The sequence below is a fragment of the Morus notabilis genome, unplaced genomic scaffold (genome assembly GCF_000414095.1).
Source record: "Morus notabilis unplaced genomic scaffold, ASM41409v2 Scaffold73, whole genome shotgun sequence".
Taxonomy (NCBI): Eukaryota; Viridiplantae; Streptophyta; class Magnoliopsida; order Rosales; family Moraceae; genus Morus; species Morus notabilis.
Window position 1 is genome coordinate 724,062 of NW_010358777.1, and position 21,588 is coordinate 745,649.

Genomic DNA, 21,588 nt, shown 5'->3' on the forward strand with positions numbered 1-21,588 from the left:
GTCTCTACTGTACTCCCCTCCTCCTCTATAGGCGACCACTGCTACGTCATCACCCAGTCCCTTATCTCCACGTCATCATCACTCCCCACGACACACAACCCCCGAGGCTCACCTCATCCAACGGCCCCGATTCCCCCACCGTTCCGTAGATCCAGCGGTTCTGATTACGTGTTCTAGAGGCTTCGAATCGCAAACCAGAGAGAGAAAGAAAAGAAGAGAGAGAGAGGAGAGAGAGTGGTTAGTGGTCACCTCCTTCTTAACCAGGGTTAAATTTCCTCTCTCAATTAGGCTTTCCGCGTCGAGTTAAAATATAAAGAGTTTCAGGAAGAGAGAGAAACCAAAGCGAGGAATTAGAGAGAGAGAGAGAGAGAGAGACACACACACACACACAAAGGGTTTTGTGGCTTGGAGTCGGACCAAGAATATTTATCCGAGTCGACTCCGTCGATTCCTCCTCTGAATCTCCGACTCGGCCGTTGGATAATTTTCATCGTTTTTGGCGGCCGTGTGGCGTGGTTCTTCCAGATCTTGTATTCTGGTGAGTCCCTGCTTCCAAAATTTTCTGGTCTGGGCTCTTTTTGAGCTCAGAAATGGCCGAGATTTGTTGTTCAGTAACACTGGAATGAATATGCTTGGATTGGGATTTATTATCTCATTTCTATGTTTGTTTTATTCCTTTGGTGATTTTTGTGATCTTGATTCTTTGTTTTCCCCCGTTTGGCGCGGAGGAAAATGCTTAGGGAAAACTTGGGAGTATGTTGTGTAAATGTTTGCTATTGGAAATGGTGTTGTAAATAATTAATTTTGACTGCTTGGACTTTACGGGTGAATCTGTATATAAATATTATCCGCTTAGAGATTTGCGGAATTCTTTTGAGCACAAAGTGGACTGTTTATTGTGATTTAGTCCCTTTTAGAGTTATAATAATCCAGACTTATTTTGAGGGATTTTTAGGTGATTGATGTCATTATTATCCTTCAAAATTGATTATGTTTGTGGATTTAGATTGAATGAGTGAAGTTTTTGGCTGATGTAAAATCAGATTGTTTAAAGGAATTAATTTTGATTTTATTTTGTATTTTCTGTGCATTATTTTTTATTTTTCCTTTGTGGGTGTATTATTGCAGGTTCTCTTCTCTTGCTGATCTCGTAATGGCTCATTCAATGTAGCATTTACGCTGCACTGATTTTTCCTTCTGATTATTCCTATACTGTATTTTCATTGTTATCGGACGCTTGGGGAAAACTTAAAAGTTGGTTTTTATTGTATTAATGATTTTTTTGGGATTGGATTTAGTACTTATTCTGTCACCTGTGGCTTTGGAGTTTGGGGTCTCCTCGGAAGGGAAGAAGCTCTCCTCCGTCCATCTGTTCGATTGATGTCTCGTGAGTCGGACAGCCCTGTTCAGACACAGATGGCATTAGCAATTTTTAAGAGCCCTTTAGGGACGGAGTACCATGGGAGCCAGAGAATGGAAGGGAAACAGCCTGCTGGGAGGAGACGGGTTTTCGTGCAGACGGAGACCGGATGCGTCTTGGGGATGGAATTGGATCGTGGGGACAATGCTCATACCGTCAAGAGGAGATTGCAGCTTGCTCTTAATGTACCCACTGAAGAGAGCTCGCTGACATTTGGGGATATGGTGTTGAAGAACGATCTTAGTGCCGTTCGCAACGACTCCCCTCTTCTTCTTACTCGGAACTTTCTGCACAGAAGCTCTTCCACTCCATGTCTCTCGCCCACTGGGAAGGATTTGCAGCATAGAGATAAGAGTGGTCCTATTGAAGTGTTGGGGCAATCGGATCACTTTGCTAGAACAAAGGTGTTGGTCAAGGATATTGTGAAGGCTATCAAGATGGGGGTTGATCCGATTCCCGTTCATGGTGGCCTTGGAGGTGCATATTATTTCAGGAACTGTAAAGGTGAGAGTCTTGCCATTGTGAAGCCAACAGATGAAGAACCTTTTGCACCAAATAACCCAAAAGGCTTCGTTGGCAAAGCTCTTGGGCAACCGGGTCTGAAACCTTCTGTTCGGGTCGGGGAAACAGGGTTCAGAGAAGTTGCAGCCTACCTTCTCGATGAAGGCCACTTTGCAAATGTGCCCCCCACTGCCCTGGTGAAGATCACTCATTCGATCTTTAATGTGAATGATGGGGTAAATGGGAACAAGCCTCACATGAAGAAGCTGGTAAGCAAGATTGCGTCTTTCCAACAGTTCATACCGCATGATTTTGACGCGAGTGATCATGGGACCTCAAGCTTTCCGGTTTCTGCTGTGCATCGTATAGGGATATTAGACATTAGGATTTTTAACACAGACAGGCATGCAGGAAATCTTTTAGTTAGGAAACTTGATGGTGTTGGGCGGTTTGGTCAAGTGGAGCTAATACCAATTGATCATGGTCTTTGCCTTCCTGAAAATTTGGAGGATCCATACTTTGAGTGGATTCATTGGCCTCAGGCTTCCATTCCATTTACGGATGATGAGCTTGAGTACATAGAAAAGCTTGACCCGCTTAAGGATTGTGAGATGCTGCGAAGGGAGCTCCCCATGATTCGAGAGGCTTGTCTCAGGGTGTTGGTCCTCTGCACCATTTTCCTGAAGGAAGCTGCTGCCTATGGTCTCTGCCTTGCTGAGATAGGTGAGATGACGAGTAGGGAATTCAGGAGTGGTGAAGAGGAACCTAGTGAACTGGAGGTTATTTGTATGGAGGCGAGGAGGATGATAAAGGAGAGGGAAGTATTGTCCCCCAAGGCTGATCTCGAACACGAGGAGTACCAATTTCCCATAGACTATGGGGAATGGGAGTTGGATGAAACACCAAAAATGTCAGCAGAAGAGGACTTTGTGACCAGAACACCGTTTCATTTTGGAAATGGGAGTGGACACGGTCGCCCTCAACTGCCCAAGCTTGAAGAAAGAGGAGAAGAGGAAGAGGAAAATGATGAAGAAGAGAAAGAGGTGTTTGCAAATTTCCGTGCTTCTGAGAAGAAGCCAACCATTTCAAACATTTCAATGTCGCTGAAGGACACTAGTTTAGGTGAGAAGAAACAGAAGTTCCCCAAGTTTACGGGATCAAAACCGGAAAATGGATACATGTTGAACACATCAGCTGGGCACAGAAGTGCGAATGAGCAGCTTCCAGCAAGCGTGAGCTTTGTGAAGCTGGCTGACCTGAGTGAGGATGAATGGACACTTTTCCTGGAGAAGTTCCATGATTTGCTCTACCCAGCATTCGCAAAACGCAAGTCTGCAATCCTAGGCCAGAGGCAGAGGCAGAGGCTCGGCACTTCGTGCCAGTTTTGAGTTTGAGGCGCCAATGTGTGGTAAGTCAGAGACTACTAAAGACGATGAATATAATTAGTAGGTTTCTGGGGGTTGAGGATTGATAAGGTAGGTTTGGTTTATGCGTCTTCTCCCTGGAAGTAGTGGGGGTTTGACTGTAGGAGGATGCTGTAAATATTCTTGGCATCAGCTGAGTGATGAGCCGAGTAGAATTTGATGTATTTCTTCTTTTTACGTTTTGCTTTGATTTTTTACTTCTTTTTTTCTTTCACTCCTCGCGGACTTTGTTTGATAAATAATTTGTAGAATGAGCTTTGGAAAAAAAAAAGAATATATTATATATATATATATGTATATGTATAGTGAACTTTGTTTCTTCATGTATCCACTTACCATTTTTCGAGTATTGTTGTTTCCTATTTGGCCGTCGTAAATGGTTGCCACAGTGCTAAAGTTACTGACTAAAAAGATGAATGATTTTTTTTTTTAATCCAATTGACGGAGAAGATGAATGGTTTTCTTAATCCAATTGCATGTTACGTTAATCTAGCAGCAGAATGCGCGTATGAAAGGTTTCTGAATGAGTATCGGAATTGCTAAATCATATGTACCAAATTAGTTCTCTCGTCTTTTCAACTGCTAAAATTTTGATAAAAAAATGTATTGGTTTTTTGGAGTGTGTTATAACTTGTAAAATTACAAAATTAAACTCCATTAAGCCCGCACATCGGCAAGTGATTCCAACTTGTATTGCTAATTTGAGACAATATCACAAATTAGAGACTTGTATTAGGATTTTTAAAAGTACGGATTAAGATGTAGCTGTCTTATACATGGAGGATTAAAAATGATAATGCAAAGGACAGGAGTCGTCACTTTGATGTGAAGAAGAAACAACGTCAAAGCTAGTTTGATCTAGGTATCTAGTGACTTAGGAACAGCTGGTTAGCAAATTTCAGATGTAAGGTATCACAAAAGGTGGATAAAAAGATTTGCAATGAACATGAAAGACACTTCTTTTGCTTACAACCACTACTTAATTGGAGAACAACTTTTGTTGTATGTAGGAATAAAAATTTCCATATACGTTTAGCAAAGCAAGTAGTCAGCTAATCACTTTCATGTGCCTTTTGTTTTGTTGGAACATTTGTCTCAATACTATTTCCTACACGGTTTGTAATGCATCTTCCCTCCCTAATAATTGAAGGAATCTTTTACTCTTGTATTCTATCAAGTCCCTGTCATGTGATTAAAGCCACCTTATCACAACAATAATCTCAAAAGAGAGAAAAAAAAAAAAAAAAAAAAAAATCCAAAAAAAAAAAAAAAAAAAAAAAAAAAAAAAAGCCATAGGAGTTTTTTTTAGTGGGATCAGAAAAAAAGAATTATTGGTAATTCTCTTCTTTTTAACTGTTAATTTATATCATAAACTATTTATTTTATACACTTTATTTAATTTAATATGATTTTAATCGGATCTAACAATTGAAAATTGATATTATCAGTGTGAGAGCCTATGAGAAAGAGTAAAAAAAAACATATTAAGGTCACGTGAAATATACAAAACAGGGATTTTCTTTTCTTTTTCTCTGTCGTTTTGAAACTAGCAAAAGCTTTATGGATAATACTGCTGAGTACTGCGCAGGTCATGGCTTTTTCTTCCTTGTGTACTACTGCTATTAACCAAACAATGGGCTCTCATCCACAGATTATATATTTGTTGTCTAATTACAACTTGCTATTCAAATTGTGGGGCCCATATGTAACATGTATTTATTCGCTTTTTAAAAAAAAAATACTTGGTTCTGAAAAGGACCGGTCTCGTTTATGTCATGGCAACATGTCATGGTTGTTGAGGCAACTATGCAGTAGAAGAGATTACACAAATTTTGTCGATGCTGACATAGGAATTGCAAGAGAAATAATACATGATTTACATTAGCAGCCAACAAAGAAACATCACATGTCAGAGAATAAGGTCCCACGAAACATTGGGCTCAAACTGTTTTGAAATTTTGGCCTTTCCACTTATTGGAGGGTCGATGCACTTACACGTCCTTTTTAATTTTTTTAAAACATTTTTTAATATATTTCTCTTATTTTGCTTTTCCTTTCTTTAAGTTAATACTGCCAAAAGGTATTAATAGATTTATTGGCTTTTTCCTGTATTTTGGAATATTGAGGTTTGAGTTATTCTTAATCAGCAATATGATGTGAAAATTTTTACTTGTGCAAGAAATGGGATAAAGCTCTTTTATTCATTGGAGTCAAAAATCTATTAAAAAGGTTAAAGTAAGTCTACTGTAACAAAGGACTGAATAGGACAAAGGACATCTTTTTATTTTTTATTTTGTTCATAAATTAGATTTGAGCACAATCTAGGGGAATTACTGTTAATAAAGGCCATTCAAACAATGTGGAAGTCAAAGAGTTGGATTAGCACACAATCTTGTTAGACACAAAAGAGAATGTCTTAAAAGGTTGGAATTCTAGTAGTACCATGAGAAAGCTTGCTTGAAGATGGGTGGTAAGGTTACTATCGGTGGTGGGATTTCGTTTTCTTTGCTTAACAAACTTTATTCTGACGATTATACCATGTCAGAAAGATAGATAGACATGAAAGTTTGGTGGTGGTCTTGGTCCGAAAGTCATTCAATTTATAATTTGACTTGAAATCTCATAAATGTAATGTGATAAATAAAAAAATGGACAAAATAAGAATATTATTATTGGTACTAGCAGTGGCTTCACAAGACGTGGCAGTCTAATCCCAAAAGGGTTGAGGGTGTTTTGTATTGTATTGGCACTTGACTGTGAAGTGGGGTTTTTTTTTTTTTTTTTTTTTTTTTTTTTTTTAGGAATATGCCTACTGTGGTTTGCAATGCAAGGCAAAATGATGCCTTTAGAGAGGGGTCACAGAGAAGGACAAAACAAGTGGGTCTTTTCACACATGCCTGTTTTGTCCTTGGCATTACAACATTTTGAAGCAAAGTGATTGTAAAGTTTGTTTTTTTTTTTTTTTTTTTTTAAATACAAAAAGATTAGTCAATTGTGACCCCCATAAGACCTCTATTCAGAAACTAGAGATTTTTTCTCTCAGTAGAACCATTTGAAGGGTGAGATAAACTGTGTTGATTTAGATGTACTTAAAGCAAAAATGAAGGAAAAGGGATAGGAATGAGATATGAGGGTAAGGCACACCTACCAACATTAATCTACAACTTAGTGTAGTGATAAAGCTAAAAGCATGTGTATGTGCATGTGATTTGTTCAGGAAAACCAAAAAAAAGTGAATAAAATTATTCCTTAGATTCCATTAATGAAATGTAACGGTAAAGATATTTTTCTTATATTACTGTTCAAAATGCGTCTATAGTCTTAGACCCCGATCATTTTATCGATTTGAGTTTAAAATTTGAGTTTTGTTACAGTAAAAAACTCTTAGAAACAGTCACATTTAACTTTTTTACTACAGTAAAAATCTTTCACATAAAATCACATTTCAACTCGAATCAACGAACTAAACGGACCCTAAGTTAAAGATATTGTCCCGTCAATGGGGTGCTTGGCGTTGGACTCATGACCCATCCGTATTAACATTAGTTGAATCAGATTCTTTTCGTTTAGTAGTCCTAGAACGTGTTGAATACAAAGAGTATAGGGATAACACCGATTATTCTATTTTTTTAATAGCAAAATAGATAATAGCTTAGATGACTGTTTAATCCTTCAAGAACGTGACTAAAGATGCAAACGTGGGAATAACTTGGTGGGTAAACTAACGTGTCCTATAGTATACAAATGAGACAAATTCTTGCACTCATTAATTTGTGAAGAGTCAAGCTTATTAGTGAAGTCCCAAATTTATTTACAAAAAACAAATTGTTCTTACTCTCAAAATTGTTAGGCACTGATTTTTTTTTTAGAGTTTTCAAAAAGAGTATGACTGATTGTTCCTGCATGCCTACAATCTGTGATTCAATGTATTCATTTTAGTGTCAAATTAACTGTCAAGTAGTTTTGTATAATGTTTCAGATTTTAGCTTGTAATAGGAAGAAGCAGATTATGATGTTGGGCAAGAGTCCACACTGTAGACAAAGGTTCTTTGATGTTGCACATTTAGGCCCATGCTTAAGTGCAAATTGGACTGCTTTGGGCCTTATAGTGAATTTGGACCCATTTGTGGCAGAACTTCCAAATCACTACGTAGGGGTCATTTGTACGAGTTTTCCCACATTTAACTGACTTGTAAAATCGATGTTGATTGTCGAGGGCCTGTTTAGTTTGTTGATTTAAGTTTTTAATTTAAATTGAGATATAATTTTATGTGAAATTTTTTTACTGTAGCAAAATAGTTACATGTAACTATTTCTTAGAGTTTTTTACTATAACAAAATTCAAATTCTAAACTCGAATCAATAAAATAAACGGAGTCTGAGATAACATGAGAAAAACGATGTTGATTGTTGAGACATGACGGAAAAGGAGACAAAAAATCTTTAGACTGCATAAGTTTAGATTTTTACTCTTTATTTTGAAACTTTTTTTATTTAAATAACTATATATATATTAATTAAAATAATATTATTCTAAATAAAGAATAAAAATCTAAATCCGTGCACTATAAGAATAATTCAACAATTTTCTTAGATAAATATGGACTTAGAATCCATGGAAAAATGGTAACATCCATGAAGTATATTGAAAAGGGCTTTTTCACGCCTACACTTCATGTGTTTTGCTTAAATCACAGAGATGTCTTCTTGATGGAAACATTTTACATCAACACGGAGATCAGTAAGGGGTGAGGAGTGCTGACATAAACTGTTTTGATCGGTGACTCAACTTCTTCTTATTGGGAAAAAGAAAGTCTAGATAGGTTTAGTCACAGTATTTCTTCGATGCATACCAATTACATAAGTTATAAAGTTCATAATAACATTAAACTATAGGTTTACTAACTGATTAAACAACTCGAACTCTCTTTCATTTGGGAGAATGAAGTCAGTAAATAATTGAAGTAAATAGTAAATTTTAAAATTATTTGAAGTAAATAACAGTTAATTAAAAATTTACGTGTTTAAAACATCTTTTTACTGTCATAAATAAAAAATTTACGAGTTAAAAAATCTTTTTACTTCTATTTATTTTGAATATTCTAAAATTTGCTATTTACTTAAAAAATATTTTAAAAATCTGCTATTTATTACAATTTCTGTTTTTTTTTTATTGGAACCACTAGTTTATTTATTTGTTAAGCCATCGGTTTGTTTCAAATTAAACCACAAAATTTAAAATAAAATTAAGAAAATTTGAGTAAACACAGATGTAAATTGTAAAGTACACCACCGGTCTATTTTTTTTTTTTTTTAAAACCAATGGTTCAATGCGGAAAAAAAAATGAAGAATTTATCTTTAAGAGTGCATGAGTCTGACTTTTATCCCTTACTCTTAACCTTTATTCCTTACTCTTGATAAATACTATTTTGAACCATTGGTTATGAATCAAGAGTAAATGATAAAAATCTTAATCCATGCACTTTTAAGGAGTATTTATCAAGATTACAAAAAAAAAAAAAAAACCACACGAATACATAATTAAAGTATTGAGTAAACTAACGGTTTAAAGTAGGGAAAATGAATTTCTCCCCACAAACAACACAGAAAAAAAAAAAACAAATAAATAGAACTTCAAACTGCAACTAGTGACCACAGTAACGATGGGATTGGGATTCATTCACAATTCTAGACAATGGACTACACCATTAATTAAAGCCGTTTATTTCCATATAAATCTCTCAATCGAAAGCACCATCTCTTAATTTTATCAGAATAAAGAAAAGAAATAAATTTTGGGGTGTTTAGTTATTCTCATGAACATCAAACATCAAGCAAGAGCAAGTCTTGGTTGCTATTTGGTCATAAGTTGTATCTTAATTTAAGTCCATTTAATGGTTTATTTTCTTGTGGTTCATTTTGGCACTTGGCAGATTAATAAATATATAGCATACTTAATGTTTGGTTCTTTTTTTCTTTTGTTTTTGTTCTTTTGTGGCTTAAACAGAAGACTAGGACATTGTTACATTAAACGTAGCTAATATTGTGTCCGGAATTTGAAGTCTTGGGAATTTCTTTAAATGCTAATTGATAGAGGAGAAATAGAAGATTGTTCATAAGATATAAGCGTGGAAGTAATTAATTAGAGATTACATCCTCAATGTGCAATTGTGCATGCAGAATGGGACCTGGCTAATTATGGATCACTAATAACGAATCTAATTCTGTTTCAACTAATGTTTACAAACTAACAACCATGTCCACTGGTTAATTACTTTATTCTTAGTTTCATAATCATATATGATTATAATTTCTGAAGATTGAGTCAAAGAACTTAGAAAATTATTAGAATCTTCTGCATTTTTGGGCGTGTTTTCTTCTGTAAATAAGCGTAGAGAAAGAGAGAAAGCTTGCTTTTCTACCAAACCAATGATTAAAAATCATCATACATTTGCACTTGCTTTTGCTCATAATAATTCACTGACATATAGTTACAGATAATTGTGTTGTATGATTATACAAAATCCACTCAACTATCCAAATATAAATAAATAAGAAAGTATAACCGCAGACTAGCACAACAAAATCCAATTAAATCCAAAACACTTGTCCATATATACGTTTCATCCACGATCTTCGTCTGAACTGTATATTTCTCTGCAGTTTAACCAATATGGAATCCCATTATTACTATTTTAACAAGAAAAAATGCTGAATATCACGGTGCTCATCAAATCACTACATATGTGGCAATACATTAGAACCATCACATTATAACATGAGACTTAAAAATAATCACATGCATTTTATCATGTGACAGCTCTGATTATTGCCACATACATATAGCGATAAGTACATCACCATCGATATCTCAAGACTTTGGTTTTGATAAATCTTAAGAGGGAAGAAGTATTAATAAGATTTTCTTGTTAGAGATCCTTCAATATGTATGTATGATCATGTTGATCATCATATCAATTATCAGATGTGCCTCCAAGGTCTTTCTGCGAGGCTGACGCACTCATAATGCCTATAGCAATTCACAAGATGGTCGATGGTCAATCCAGCGGCTTGCATGAAGGAGTGCACAATCACGGGCCCCACAAACCGAAACCCACGTTTCAACAAGTCCTTGCTTATGGCCTCGGCTTTTGGGCTCCTCAGAGGAACATTTCTTGGGTATCTATATCTGTTTATAACAGGTTTGTGATCCACGTAGCTCCACATGTAGTTGCTGAATGACCCAAATTCCCTAACAACCTGAAAAAAAAAAAAAAAAAACCATAATAATAAAAACTGGACTTGCCCTTTTAACTTTATAGTTTTCACGTGCGTATATGGGTTTCTCTTTTGCATATTTAGTGAAAGTAGTTTTGAAGAAGGACTTGCCTTTAGTATGCATTTGGCGTTGTCAATTATGCATCTCACCCTGCTCTCGGCCAACATGATTGCTTTGTTTGATGATATCTCTGTGATCTCCTTTTCTCCCATTTTGGCAACTTTGCTTGGATCAAATCCAGAAAAAGCTTCCCTGTATGTGACCAATTCATGTCATCAACGTAATGTGTTTAGCTCTACAATTAATGTATGTGTGAAGTAGATATAAAAATATCCCCATAATATTTGTTTATAGGGTTTTTGGCCCTTTTGTGTGCTTAACTTTCCCTAACTTTGACTGAACTTGTAGAGCGGCCCAAAATGCTGGTGAATGATGCTAATATTTGAAAGATAAAGAGCCCGTTTGGTTGGAGGATTCGTTCTCAGATTTAAATCACAGTTCATAATTCGTCACAGTATTTTCTTTCACAAAAAATACACGTAAATTAAAAATAATTATAATATCATGGTTCTAATCTATGAACCAAACGAGCTCAAAATCTCCATGTAGGTGACATGATATGTTCACAGTATAATCCGAAATTTCAATACTTTCTTTCAATTCAGTTCACATGTTCACATAATGTGTACGAGTGTATTTATATCCAAATTTCGATATACATCACCGACTTGGGATCATTTGCAAAACTTTGTTAAATTCAAGGCGTAATTTGTTCAAATTAAACGTTTAGTAAATAATTTACCGATCATGAAAAATTCATGTGACTCTTAATTTTATAACTAGACAATTATATTACATAATTATTAGAAGTATACCACCTAAAAAAACACCCACCCAGTGAAAGATAAAACACTACATGCGTATGTAACAGGATTTGGAATAAATTCTTCCACAGAAATACAAATTAGATCCCACATCATGAAGTTGTTATTGAATGGCAGGTATTATTTCATACCTGAATAGCTCCCTTCTTTTGAGAATTTCAGTCCAATTGTAGTCCATCAACATGCCAGACATTGCAAGCAGCTCAAACAATTGACTGTACATGAATAGTACTTAATCAGTACAACGTTAAAAAGTCAGCACGCGTTACTAGGCAAAAAAAAAAAGTTGGCGCACCAGTCTAATTAATTAAGGAATTTTTGATAGATAGATTTAGAATCATGATTCTAAACATTAATTCAGAATTAATATTTGTTTATAGTGATTTTGAATTATGATTTAGAATCGATGTGATGTTTTAAACTAAAATCACTCATGATTATAAAACCACCTCCTCTTAATTCAAAGTGATTCAAATATCTAATTCTAAATCATAATTTTAAAATTATTAGTTGAACTCAAAATCATAAATTATAATTATAATTCCAAAATTATAATTAGAATTACACTAATTTAAATTCTTATACTAAACAAATCCTTATAGTGATTACGTCACAATAAAAAATTGTAAAAGGACTTACTTGTCATCATAAACTGGGACTCCCCAGCACTCGTCATGAAATGCTACGTAAACTTTATCTGTACGTATTAAACCTTTTTGTTAGTGTCCAATATCTATACACATATATTCCTTTAATCGTTAGTTTTTTTTTTTTTTAATGATAATCTTTAACCATTAGTTTATATATAAATATATTATAATCCAATAGGATTGGACTTCAAAATATATATAGATAACTTGAGAGGTGCATGTAATGAAGTGGGTAGAGATGCTGATAAGCGCTTTTGGATAGTAAAAAATTGCAACTAAATCTCTAAATTTGGCAGGTCCACAGTCTAATATATGCTCTAAGTGCTAAAACATTAATAATTGACTTTCTTAAAATATTCATAATTTTAATCATTGATTATAGTAGTAGATATTTGTAACAACTTCATATACACAACAATTAGTGGACAACGTTGGTTGGCACTTGGCCGTTCTTAATTTCATCTAATAGAACTCTTTTTGACAATCCGGATAACGACACAATTCGAAACCCGCACAAAGTTAGTAGGTTTAGGATTATTATAAATGAGTTTGAGTCATAATCGGGTTGACACGATTAACACAATTAATAAATGAGTTAGGTTAGAGTTGACCTCCTAACACGAAGTGACATAAATTGACACGATTAACTATATGCGTCATCTGTAATATAATGATATGTGATATAACATGAAAATTTATATGACATATTAAATACAAATAATGTGAATTTTAATATTTGTTAGTAAAATTCATTTATTTTTCTTAAATGAAAAGATAAATTGACCAATAAACATATTAAACTTGTATTAACCGTGGTAAATAAGTCATTATTATATTAATTATTTATTTAATATATTAATTTAAACGGGTTATATGTGTTGACACGATTAATAAATGAGTCGTGTTTGGGTTGACATTTTAAACATGTTTAATAAACATGTCGTGTTTGGGTTAATATTTTCTGACACGATTAATAAACGGGTTGACATGAACACGATCTATTAACACGAATTGCCACCCTTACTCTTGACCACTAATATTTGCGGGCATGCAGAGAATTAAAAGTACTTCTTATGTAATTTTCAAGATTTCTCCAAATAAAACAAGTTGTTTTTCTATGAAAAAATAAATAAATAAAACAAGTTGTTTTTATTCTTTAGATTACCACACCCCAACTTCCATGACAATGTCTTTCAAGTTTCAATGCCTATTCCTTCGTAAGATATGGACGTAGGATCTTCCCTACATTGAAATTTCAGCAGCATATGTGACATGAAAGTCCAACGCCATTGATTTATTTTACAATGCTCAAAAATATCAAAAGCTGATAAAAACAAGGTCAAGACTCCAGAATTAGCTAGAAAAAAGGATTTTAAAAACGACCTAAAATAACTCATATGATAACTAAGCAACATTTAACATCAAACTCTTATCACATTTTTCAAATCACAACCCACACAATTTCTTTCCATACAGCAATGGATTTTTTTAGTCTTTGTTGCATACTTTTGTAAGCAAAATGGTATTGGGTTTGCACAAGACAGAAATAGAACTAAAACATCTTTGAGAATTTTTATTAGATACAAAGTAATTACTAGAGTACCAAAAGTACTAAAAGTACTTACCGCTGTTCTTTGTTATCCAATTGCACCTCCTCAACTCCTCAGGATTATTAGCATCCTGACTCTGCTGCTGCTGAACATTTTTAGGGGCAGGGGACTCTTTTCTTCGAGGAGGCGCGACGAGACGAAGAGCCAAAGAAATCTTGTGATCAAGAGGAGAACCGAAATCCGCTAGAGATGAGTCATTCGAGTTCTCCGACAACGACAATGACAGCGACGAGAGGGAAGGAGAGGAATTGCTTTTTTGAAGGCCAATTGGGTAGATTCTCTTTAGGTGTTTGGACAACAATCCGGGGCTTGTTTTATCCTTCTTCTCATTCTCTTTTAGACTGCCGTTTCTCTCTAGAACCGGTCTTCTCACATTTGCCTTGAACATGGTTGTGACTTGTGAGTAATGAGAAAATCATGCAAAAGAAGAGAGAGAAAGGTGTGATTTATAAAGGTTTAGATGGTTTTGAGGCAGAGAAGTGCGCCTCCAAAATTGGATGGTGAAATGTGACCTTTCTTAATTATGGATAATTACTATTATTTTGGTGCTTAATTTTTAAGCAATGTTCATAAATAAAAGAGTGTTCAAGGACTTGGGAACACTTTTGTATTCAAATTCAACCACTCGGCTATTGGGCCCTCTTAATTTGATGAATATCACCTGAAAGCTAGTTATTGAATTATCTTTTCACAGGAAAAAACAAACTGTAAAGGAAAGGGGAAAAAGAAAGATTTAATCATTACCTATCTAATCCAAAACGTAAACAATAAAGTATGCACATAGTGAATTATTTGTCAACATGCAGATTAGGACAAATTTCTATGACTATGCAGAACCAAACTGTCAAAGTCCATATAATTATACAAATAAATTATGTTAAAATCAATTGTTATTATCCTTAAACACATCATATATAATATTTTGCAAGGCTTGTCATATTATTTAGATTATATATGTATATGTAACGACACCAATTTCTGCAAGTCATGCATGACTGCCTTTGAGCTAAGTGGTTGAAAGACTTCATGATTATTTTGTTCAATTATTGTTCATAAAATAAGGCTATGTGTCCATGTCCAATAACCAGTAAGAGATTCAATTTCTTGCATAAAGATTGATAAGTTACAACAACAACAAATCCTTGTTGCTTAAAAATGTGAAGGTAGAAGTTAGTGCATATATTATTAAGTTGTAGGGTTATTAACAGTCTCCAATGGACTTTTTTTTTTTTTTTTTTTGTTCTTTAGTTATAATATTTTTAGTTGTGGTGTTTTTCTCAATACAAGTGTAATGGGTCCATAACATTCTTAACTCCTACTCCTAGGCCCTAAAAGTTATGAGGCATACCTTTTGCCAATAAGGAAAAAGATATTCCATCCTTCTTCGTCAAAAATTTTCATGGGTGATCCTGAAAGGAAAAAAAAAGGGGTGGAAATAAAGTAGCATATGATTATTTTAAAGAAAATATATCTTTGATATATGTTATTAATGCCATATAATTTATTGAGGGAGGAGACAAAGAATTTATGTTCTAGCTCACCCTGTATATCTCTTGTTCTTTAACGAATTTTCTGGTTTTTTCTGGGCCAAATTCAACAGCTTCAAAGAATATTCGTTATTAAAAAAAAAAAAACCAAAACCAAAAAAAGAACCTAGAACCTATATATTTTTAATTGGTTTATAATTTAGAGACTCTTAGGAATCCTTATTACTTAAATGAGAATTAGGTACCAAAATTCCATCTATTCTCAATCTCAGAAAAAGTTCAAACAATTGATCCATTTTTTTATCAATGATAAACCATTTAGAGACTCTTAGGAATCTTTATTACTTAAATGGGAATTAGATACCAAAATTCCATCTATTCTCAATCTCAGAAAAAATTCAAACAATTGATCCATTTTTTATCAATGATTCTCCATCAGTTAGACTCTAAATATGGGGGGCGTGTTCATATCTCTAATAAAAAGGTGCTATTATTGATGTAGCAACCCTGTTAACTTGAGCGAGCACTCAAATATTTGTTCTACATTCACTCGTTAAAGTACTCTTAGGTCATATTTAGTAGTTTTTATGGTATTGTATTGTATAAAGTGTAATGTACTGTTTTGTATTATCATAATATAATACGGTATTTAGTATCATGATGTATTGTATAGAGGTCAAAATGTAAAATTTTAAAAATTAAGTCAAAATGCAATTTTAAAAAAAATTTGGAGTCAAAATATATTTTCAAAAGTTTTGGGTCAAAATGTAATTTTATAAAAGTTAAGGGGTCAAAATATAATTTTTAAAATATATAAATTTGTATTATGCCCTCTTAATTTTTAAAAAATTATAGGTTTCGGCATGACTCTATGTTGAGCCGACCCCGACCTTCAGTCGTGCCCAACCTCAACATGAATCATGGATCCGTTATAAACTAATAAAATACAACACGTCAAAACTGAGTCATATTCAATGATACGATATAAACCGTATTATTTAAACATCTGTATTAGTTTATACAATACAATGATCACAACAAACATTACATTAACGTATTATTATAGAATCATGGATCCGTTCTAAAATAATAAAATACAACATGCAAAAAATGAGTCATATTCAATGATACGATGTAGGCCGTGTTAATTTAACATCTATATTAGTTTATACAATACAATGATCCCAACAAACATTACATTAACGTATTATTATAGAATACGATGATCTAATATAGTCAAATAAATATATTTTTAATGAGTTGAAGACGGAAGGATATCACAAATATCATATTTGAACGGATTCTGTCTCAATTAGAAAAAACATACTCATAGGCCTCGTTCATTTCACCGATTCAAGTTTTGCTACAGTAAAAAGCTTTTAGAAACAATCACATTTAACTTTTTACTACAGTAAAAAACTATCACATAAAGTCACATCTCAACATGAATTAAAAACTCAAATCAGCGAATTAAATTAGCTTAATTTTTTTTTTGAAATGACCGATAGAATTAAAAAAGATGAAAATTTAATAGAATTTGACAGTAAAACTTAATATTATTTGATAGTTGAAAATTATTTAAATTGATATTTTTTTTTTCATATCATGATAAAATTATCAATAAGTGAAAACTGGAGAATTTTTTTAACGTACTTATTCACTTCATACTAATAATTTCTAAACAGGAACAAAAATTAATAATTTCACTCTTAAAAAAAAATCGTCATTTCAGTCCAATATAAAATAATAATAATAATAATAAACCATAAGAAATATAGTTTCCTTAAAAAAAAAAAACTGCCACCATCTCATCTTAAGAACAAGTAGGTTTTATTTAGCTCTTGTTAATTTCAAAATTCAAATCACAAAAATTTTATTATTATAATATTTTCTCCTATAAAAATTTAAATTTAATTTTTTTATTATAATATTTTTATCTCGTATCCTTAATTTTATTATTAATTTCTTTGTATTTTTATTTTATCTCTCCACTTCTGTTTCTGTTTCCAAAGCTGCAAAAAATTGCCGCGAAACAACGGCATTCTAAAACCCTAAACTACCTTTCTTCAAGACAATAAACCCTTCAATTAGGCATGCTTACCAATCCCAACACTTTCTTGTAATTTTCCAACCTCACAATTTTCATTTCTCCCTTTCATTTTCCCGAGAAACAAACACTTTCATTTTTTTTTTCTCTCTCTCTCTTTTTTCAGTTTTCGCTTCACCCGCCCTGCCCAAATTTCCATGCTCAATCACATACACCGATGGCAAAAGCCTCTCCTTCACACAGAAAAATCCCGAATTCTCTCATCCCTAACTTCCCTCATCTTCTGCAAGCCCTCCGTCTCCGCCGCAAAGATCGACAACGACCTTCCCATCGTCGTCCAGAATCCCAGAGCCGACGCTGTTTCTGAAATCCTATCAGGTTTGAAGAGCTTGGGCTTGAAATGCTTTCTCGGAGGGGATTACTTTAGAACTATTTTCTCTACTTTGAATCAAAATCAGGTGGATTCAGTTATCGATACTTTGAGAATGGAAAACCCGGAATTTGCTTTGGGTTTCTTTTTTTCTTTGAGGAATGTGTATGCGTTTCGTCATTCTAGGTTTTCCCGGCTCGTCATCTCTCATATTTTGGCGTCGAAAGCTTGGTTCGAAGAATTTCGTTTGGTTATAAAGCAACTGGTTGAAGAGGCAGGTAATTGGTTTTTAGATTTTGTTTTTTATTGCTTAGTTGTTGACAATGTAGTTTCAATTCCTGCATAAAGAGCCCAAATAGTTTGTAGTTTAACATTTCCACACTTTTCCTGCTGTTTAAACATGTTGGTTTCTACACTACTGCATAACAATTGTTAGATACAAAGGATGAAGCTTTATGTTTCCTCATTTAGACTCTCTTTTTTTTTTCTTGGTTGAATTCTTGTGATTTCTTACAGGCTCTGGGTCTGCGCCATCTGTTTGTGATTTGCTCTTGAGTAGATTTAGGAACTGGAATGCAAATGCCTTGGTATGGAATATGTTAGCATTTGCGTAAACAAGATGTGAGATGGTTCATGATGCTCTCTTTGTACTTGCTAAGATGAAAGATTTGAACTTGCCTGTTTCGTTGTTGAGCTATAACTGTCTGCTGTACAACTTGAGGCACACGGATTTTATGTGGGATGTATATGATGAAATTAAGTTAAGTGGACTCACTGAAAATGAATACACTAGTTCCATAGTTGTAGATGGTCTATGCAAGCAGTCTAAGTTACAAGATGCAATTTCGTTCCTGAGGAATACTACAGGGAAGGAGCCTGGACCTTCTTCACTGTCGTTCAACACGATTATGTCGAGGTTTTGTAAATTGGGTCATGTGGATGTTGCCAAGTCCTTTTTTTGTATGATGTACAAGTGTGGACTACTTCCTGATTCCTACAGTTACAATATAATTATACATGGGCTATGTGTAGCCGGTTCGATGGAGGAAGCATTAGAGTTCACAGGTGACATGGAGAAGCATGGATTAGAGCCTGATGTAGTAACTTGCAACATTCTTGCATAAGGGTTCCATCTACTTGGTTTCATGGGTGGAGCTTGAATGGTCATGCAGAAAATGTTGCTTAAAGGGTCTAATCCAGATCATGTCACATATACAAGCCTGATTTGTGGGCATTGTTGCGCAGGGGACATAGATAAAGCCCTTAAGCTGCGGGATGAGATGCTATCACCGCGTTTTCAGTTGAGTGTCCTGGTGTATAGTGTATTGCTTAGCTCTTTGTGTAAGAGTGGGCATGTTGAAGTCGGGTTGAAATTGCTTTATGGAAGCCTTTGGATTGAAACCAGATCTTATAACATATTCTATCCGAATTAATGGCCTCTGCAGACAAGGTCATGTTCAAAGGGATTGTCAACTATACAAGAAAATGTGCTTGAAGAGAATCTTTCCTGATTGGGCTTACGTGAGAAAGGGAATATGTCCGAGGCAAGGAAATATTTTGATACTCTTAACAGCAGGTGACTTGATGTGTGATACCATTTTGTATGAAATAATGTTCGATGGGTATGTGAAAATAGGTAAGATTTCGGAGGCTGTACAGATATACAGACAAATGATTGAAAGGGGGCCACTCCTAGTATTGTCACTTTCAATACTTTTATGTACGGATTCTGTAAAATTGGAAAACTTGCCGAGGCTCACAACCTTTTGAATATTCTGAAGAAGGAAAGATTGGTGGCATGCTTGAATTGCTACACAAGATGGAAGCAGAAGGCGCAACACCAACTCATGTAACTTACACTGTTGTCATCAAAGGACTTTGTAAACAGTGGTAGCTGCAAGAGACTTTACAGTGAGTTGGGACAATGTATTCTAGGGGTTTAGTTCCCGATCAAATCACTTATAATACCATCATCAATTACTTTTGTAAAGCCAAGGACTTTACAAAAGCATTTCAGTTACTCAATGACATGTTATCCCATAATCTTGAGCCCACTCCTGTCACATACAATGTTCTCATCAATGGTCTTTGTGTATATGGTGACCTAAAGATTGCCGACAATCTACTAGTTCTCCTTGAAGAACACCATCTGAACCTGACAAAAGTTGCTTATACCACAATAATTAAAGCACATTGTGCAAAGGGTGACGTGAGCAGGGCAATGGGGATCTTCCGACGAATGGTGGTGAAAGGATTTGAAATATCAATAAGAGATTATAGTTCTGTGATAAATAGATTGTGCAAAAGGTATCTAGTAACTGAAGCGAAATATTCTTTTAACATGATTTTAACTGATGGCGTTGCTCCTGATCAACAACACTATGAGGTGATGCTTAATGCCTCCCAGCGAATTGGTGATGTCAATTCAGTGCTTGAGATTCTTGCTAAGTTGATAAAAGTCTAGAAAGTCAACTCTTTATCGTGTTACCATTGAAAACTAGCCTCTGGTTGGCTGATAAAGAAGTTGAATGGACGAGGTAACTCTGTGCAGATTAACAAGCTTCTCATTCAACTTTGAAGTGCAAAAGTAAGTATGATCAGCACTTAAATTATTTACCTAGGGAAATCCGTTCTTACCACCATGTTATTATTAACAACATTTTAATGCAGTTTTTCTGTAGTTTTGTTTCTTTACTTTTTCTCTCGCCGGGATTTTATTCCTGCCTGTATGTGCCCCCCTTCATTTAGATTCTATGCCATGCTTGAACTATATATATAGGTCTGAAGTGTTAAGTGCTGCGGAGAAAATTTTATTCCTAGTGTCTTTAGTTAGACGTATAGGCATAGCTATTTGCTATCGTTTATCATCTGTTTTTAATTTTTATAGAAGAGGCTTGGGTAAGGAGTACTGTGGTTGTTTTTCTTCGCCTTCTTTTAATAACAGTTGCCTGACGTTATTGTTTCCTGTAGCAGTTTTTAGTGCATGGATAACATAACTAAGATTGAGCACTCTTAAACATTTAATGAATCACTGAAAGTCTTAATTTTCTCTCTTTGGCAGTTCCAGTTTTTGCTGCCCAGATGAATCTGACTCTGCCTTGTTCGAGCTCAGAAGCCAAGGTCTCCATAACGAATGAGCTTTATGAACCAATCTGACTTCCTTCCTCAAGTGGCGCGGATAGTCCGCTACAAAGCACCAAAGGTGTTGAAATCACATTTCCAAGCTGAAGCGTTGGCGACATGCATCCTTCTGAGCATTTGGTTCTCTGCAGAGCTGGAACAAGGAGGGAATGTTCTCATTCTTGAAGGTGGGAGATCTTGGGAGATGAGGGAAGTGAACAAGTTTGGAGGATGACTCAAGGTCCTGCAGCTAAGCTACCCGTCATCCACCATGGAAGTAATGAAAGCAGGGGAATGGGAGAATGAACCGTGAATGACGGGATCTCGAAGCTTACTGAGAGCATTGATGATGGGGAATTTTCCATCGTTATCAATATTCCAGATGTTCTCAGCACTGCGACTATGTTGGGGTGGGGGAAGGGAAGGGGAGGACCAATGTACTTGGATCTGGTGGTGCTGGGTAGGTGGAGAAAACAGTGGTGATAGTTTGGAGGTTTATGGGGGTGACTAACAATCCAAATACAAACTTCATTTTAAAACACCAAAAAGAGAAGAACTTTCATTGCTTTTGTAAAGAGCAACAATATAAAGAGGAAAAAAAGAAGAGTTGCAATAATAGCAGAAACGAGAGTTATATTCCCCTTGCTAAAGCTGTGGTTTTGTTTTTATTTTGTTTTCCTTTGCCCATAATTTAGAACAATTCTAAACTCGTTATTGGAAAATGCGTTGTCTTTGATAAAAGCGCAGAGTTCCACAAAAATCTTGGAGCCAATGCAGCCGTAATTTCTCCTGCTG

General features: G+C 34.7%; 3 protein-coding genes across 3 annotated transcripts; 2 read left to right on the forward strand and 1 right to left on the reverse strand.

Moving 5' to 3' along the window:
- Window positions 1-355: 355 nt before the first annotated feature.
- Window positions 356-3,571, forward strand: LOC21409145 (phosphatidylinositol 4-kinase gamma 7). Its single transcript, XM_010093338.2, has 2 exons — window positions 356-538; window positions 1,129-3,571. The coding sequence occupies exon 2, from the start codon at window positions 1,381-1,383 to the stop codon at window positions 3,307-3,309; it is 1,929 nt and encodes a 642-aa protein (XP_010091640.1). The 5' UTR covers window positions 356-538; window positions 1,129-1,380; the 3' UTR covers window positions 3,310-3,571.
- A 6,706-nt stretch (window positions 3,572-10,277) lies between these two features.
- Window positions 10,278-14,157, reverse strand: LOC21409147 (DNA-3-methyladenine glycosylase). Its single transcript, XM_024162467.1, has 5 exons — window positions 13,785-14,157; window positions 12,149-12,206; window positions 11,641-11,724; window positions 10,736-10,877; window positions 10,278-10,606 (listed from the first exon to the last, which is right to left on the reverse strand). Exons 1-5 carry the CDS (start codon window positions 14,155-14,157, stop codon window positions 10,328-10,330), a joined length of 936 nt encoding a protein of 311 aa, XP_024018235.1. The 3' UTR covers window positions 10,278-10,327.
- Window positions 14,158-17,290: 3,133 nt separating this feature from the next.
- LOC21409148 (putative pentatricopeptide repeat-containing protein At1g13630) lies at window positions 17,291-21,303 on the forward strand. The gene is given in 8 exon segments (XM_024162473.1): window positions 17,291-17,951; window positions 18,190-19,054; window positions 19,056-19,180; window positions 19,183-19,250; window positions 19,252-19,357; window positions 19,360-19,443; window positions 19,446-20,260; window positions 20,735-21,303. Coding segments are annotated over 7 exon segments (2,391 nt in total). The 5' UTR covers window positions 17,291-17,500; the 3' UTR covers window positions 20,138-20,260; window positions 20,735-21,303.
- The last annotated feature ends 285 nt before the right edge of the window (window positions 21,304-21,588 follow it).

Coding starts and splice junctions, on each gene's coding strand:
- LOC21409147 (XM_024162467.1), bottom strand. CDS start 14,157: ATGTTCAAGGCAAATGTGAGAAGACCGGTTCTAGAGAGAAACGGCAGT. Junction 10,878..11,640: donor AAAAGAAGGGAGCTATTCAG/GTATGAAATAAT, acceptor GGTCACATACAG/GGAAGCTTTTTCTGGATTTG. Junction 10,607..10,735: donor ACGCCAAATGCATACTAAAG/GCAAGTCCTTCT, acceptor TTTTTTTTTCAG/GTTGTTAGGGAATTTGGGTC.
- LOC21409145 (XM_010093338.2), top strand. CDS start 1,381: ATGTCTCGTGAGTCGGACAGCCCTGTTCAGACACAGATGGCATTAGCA.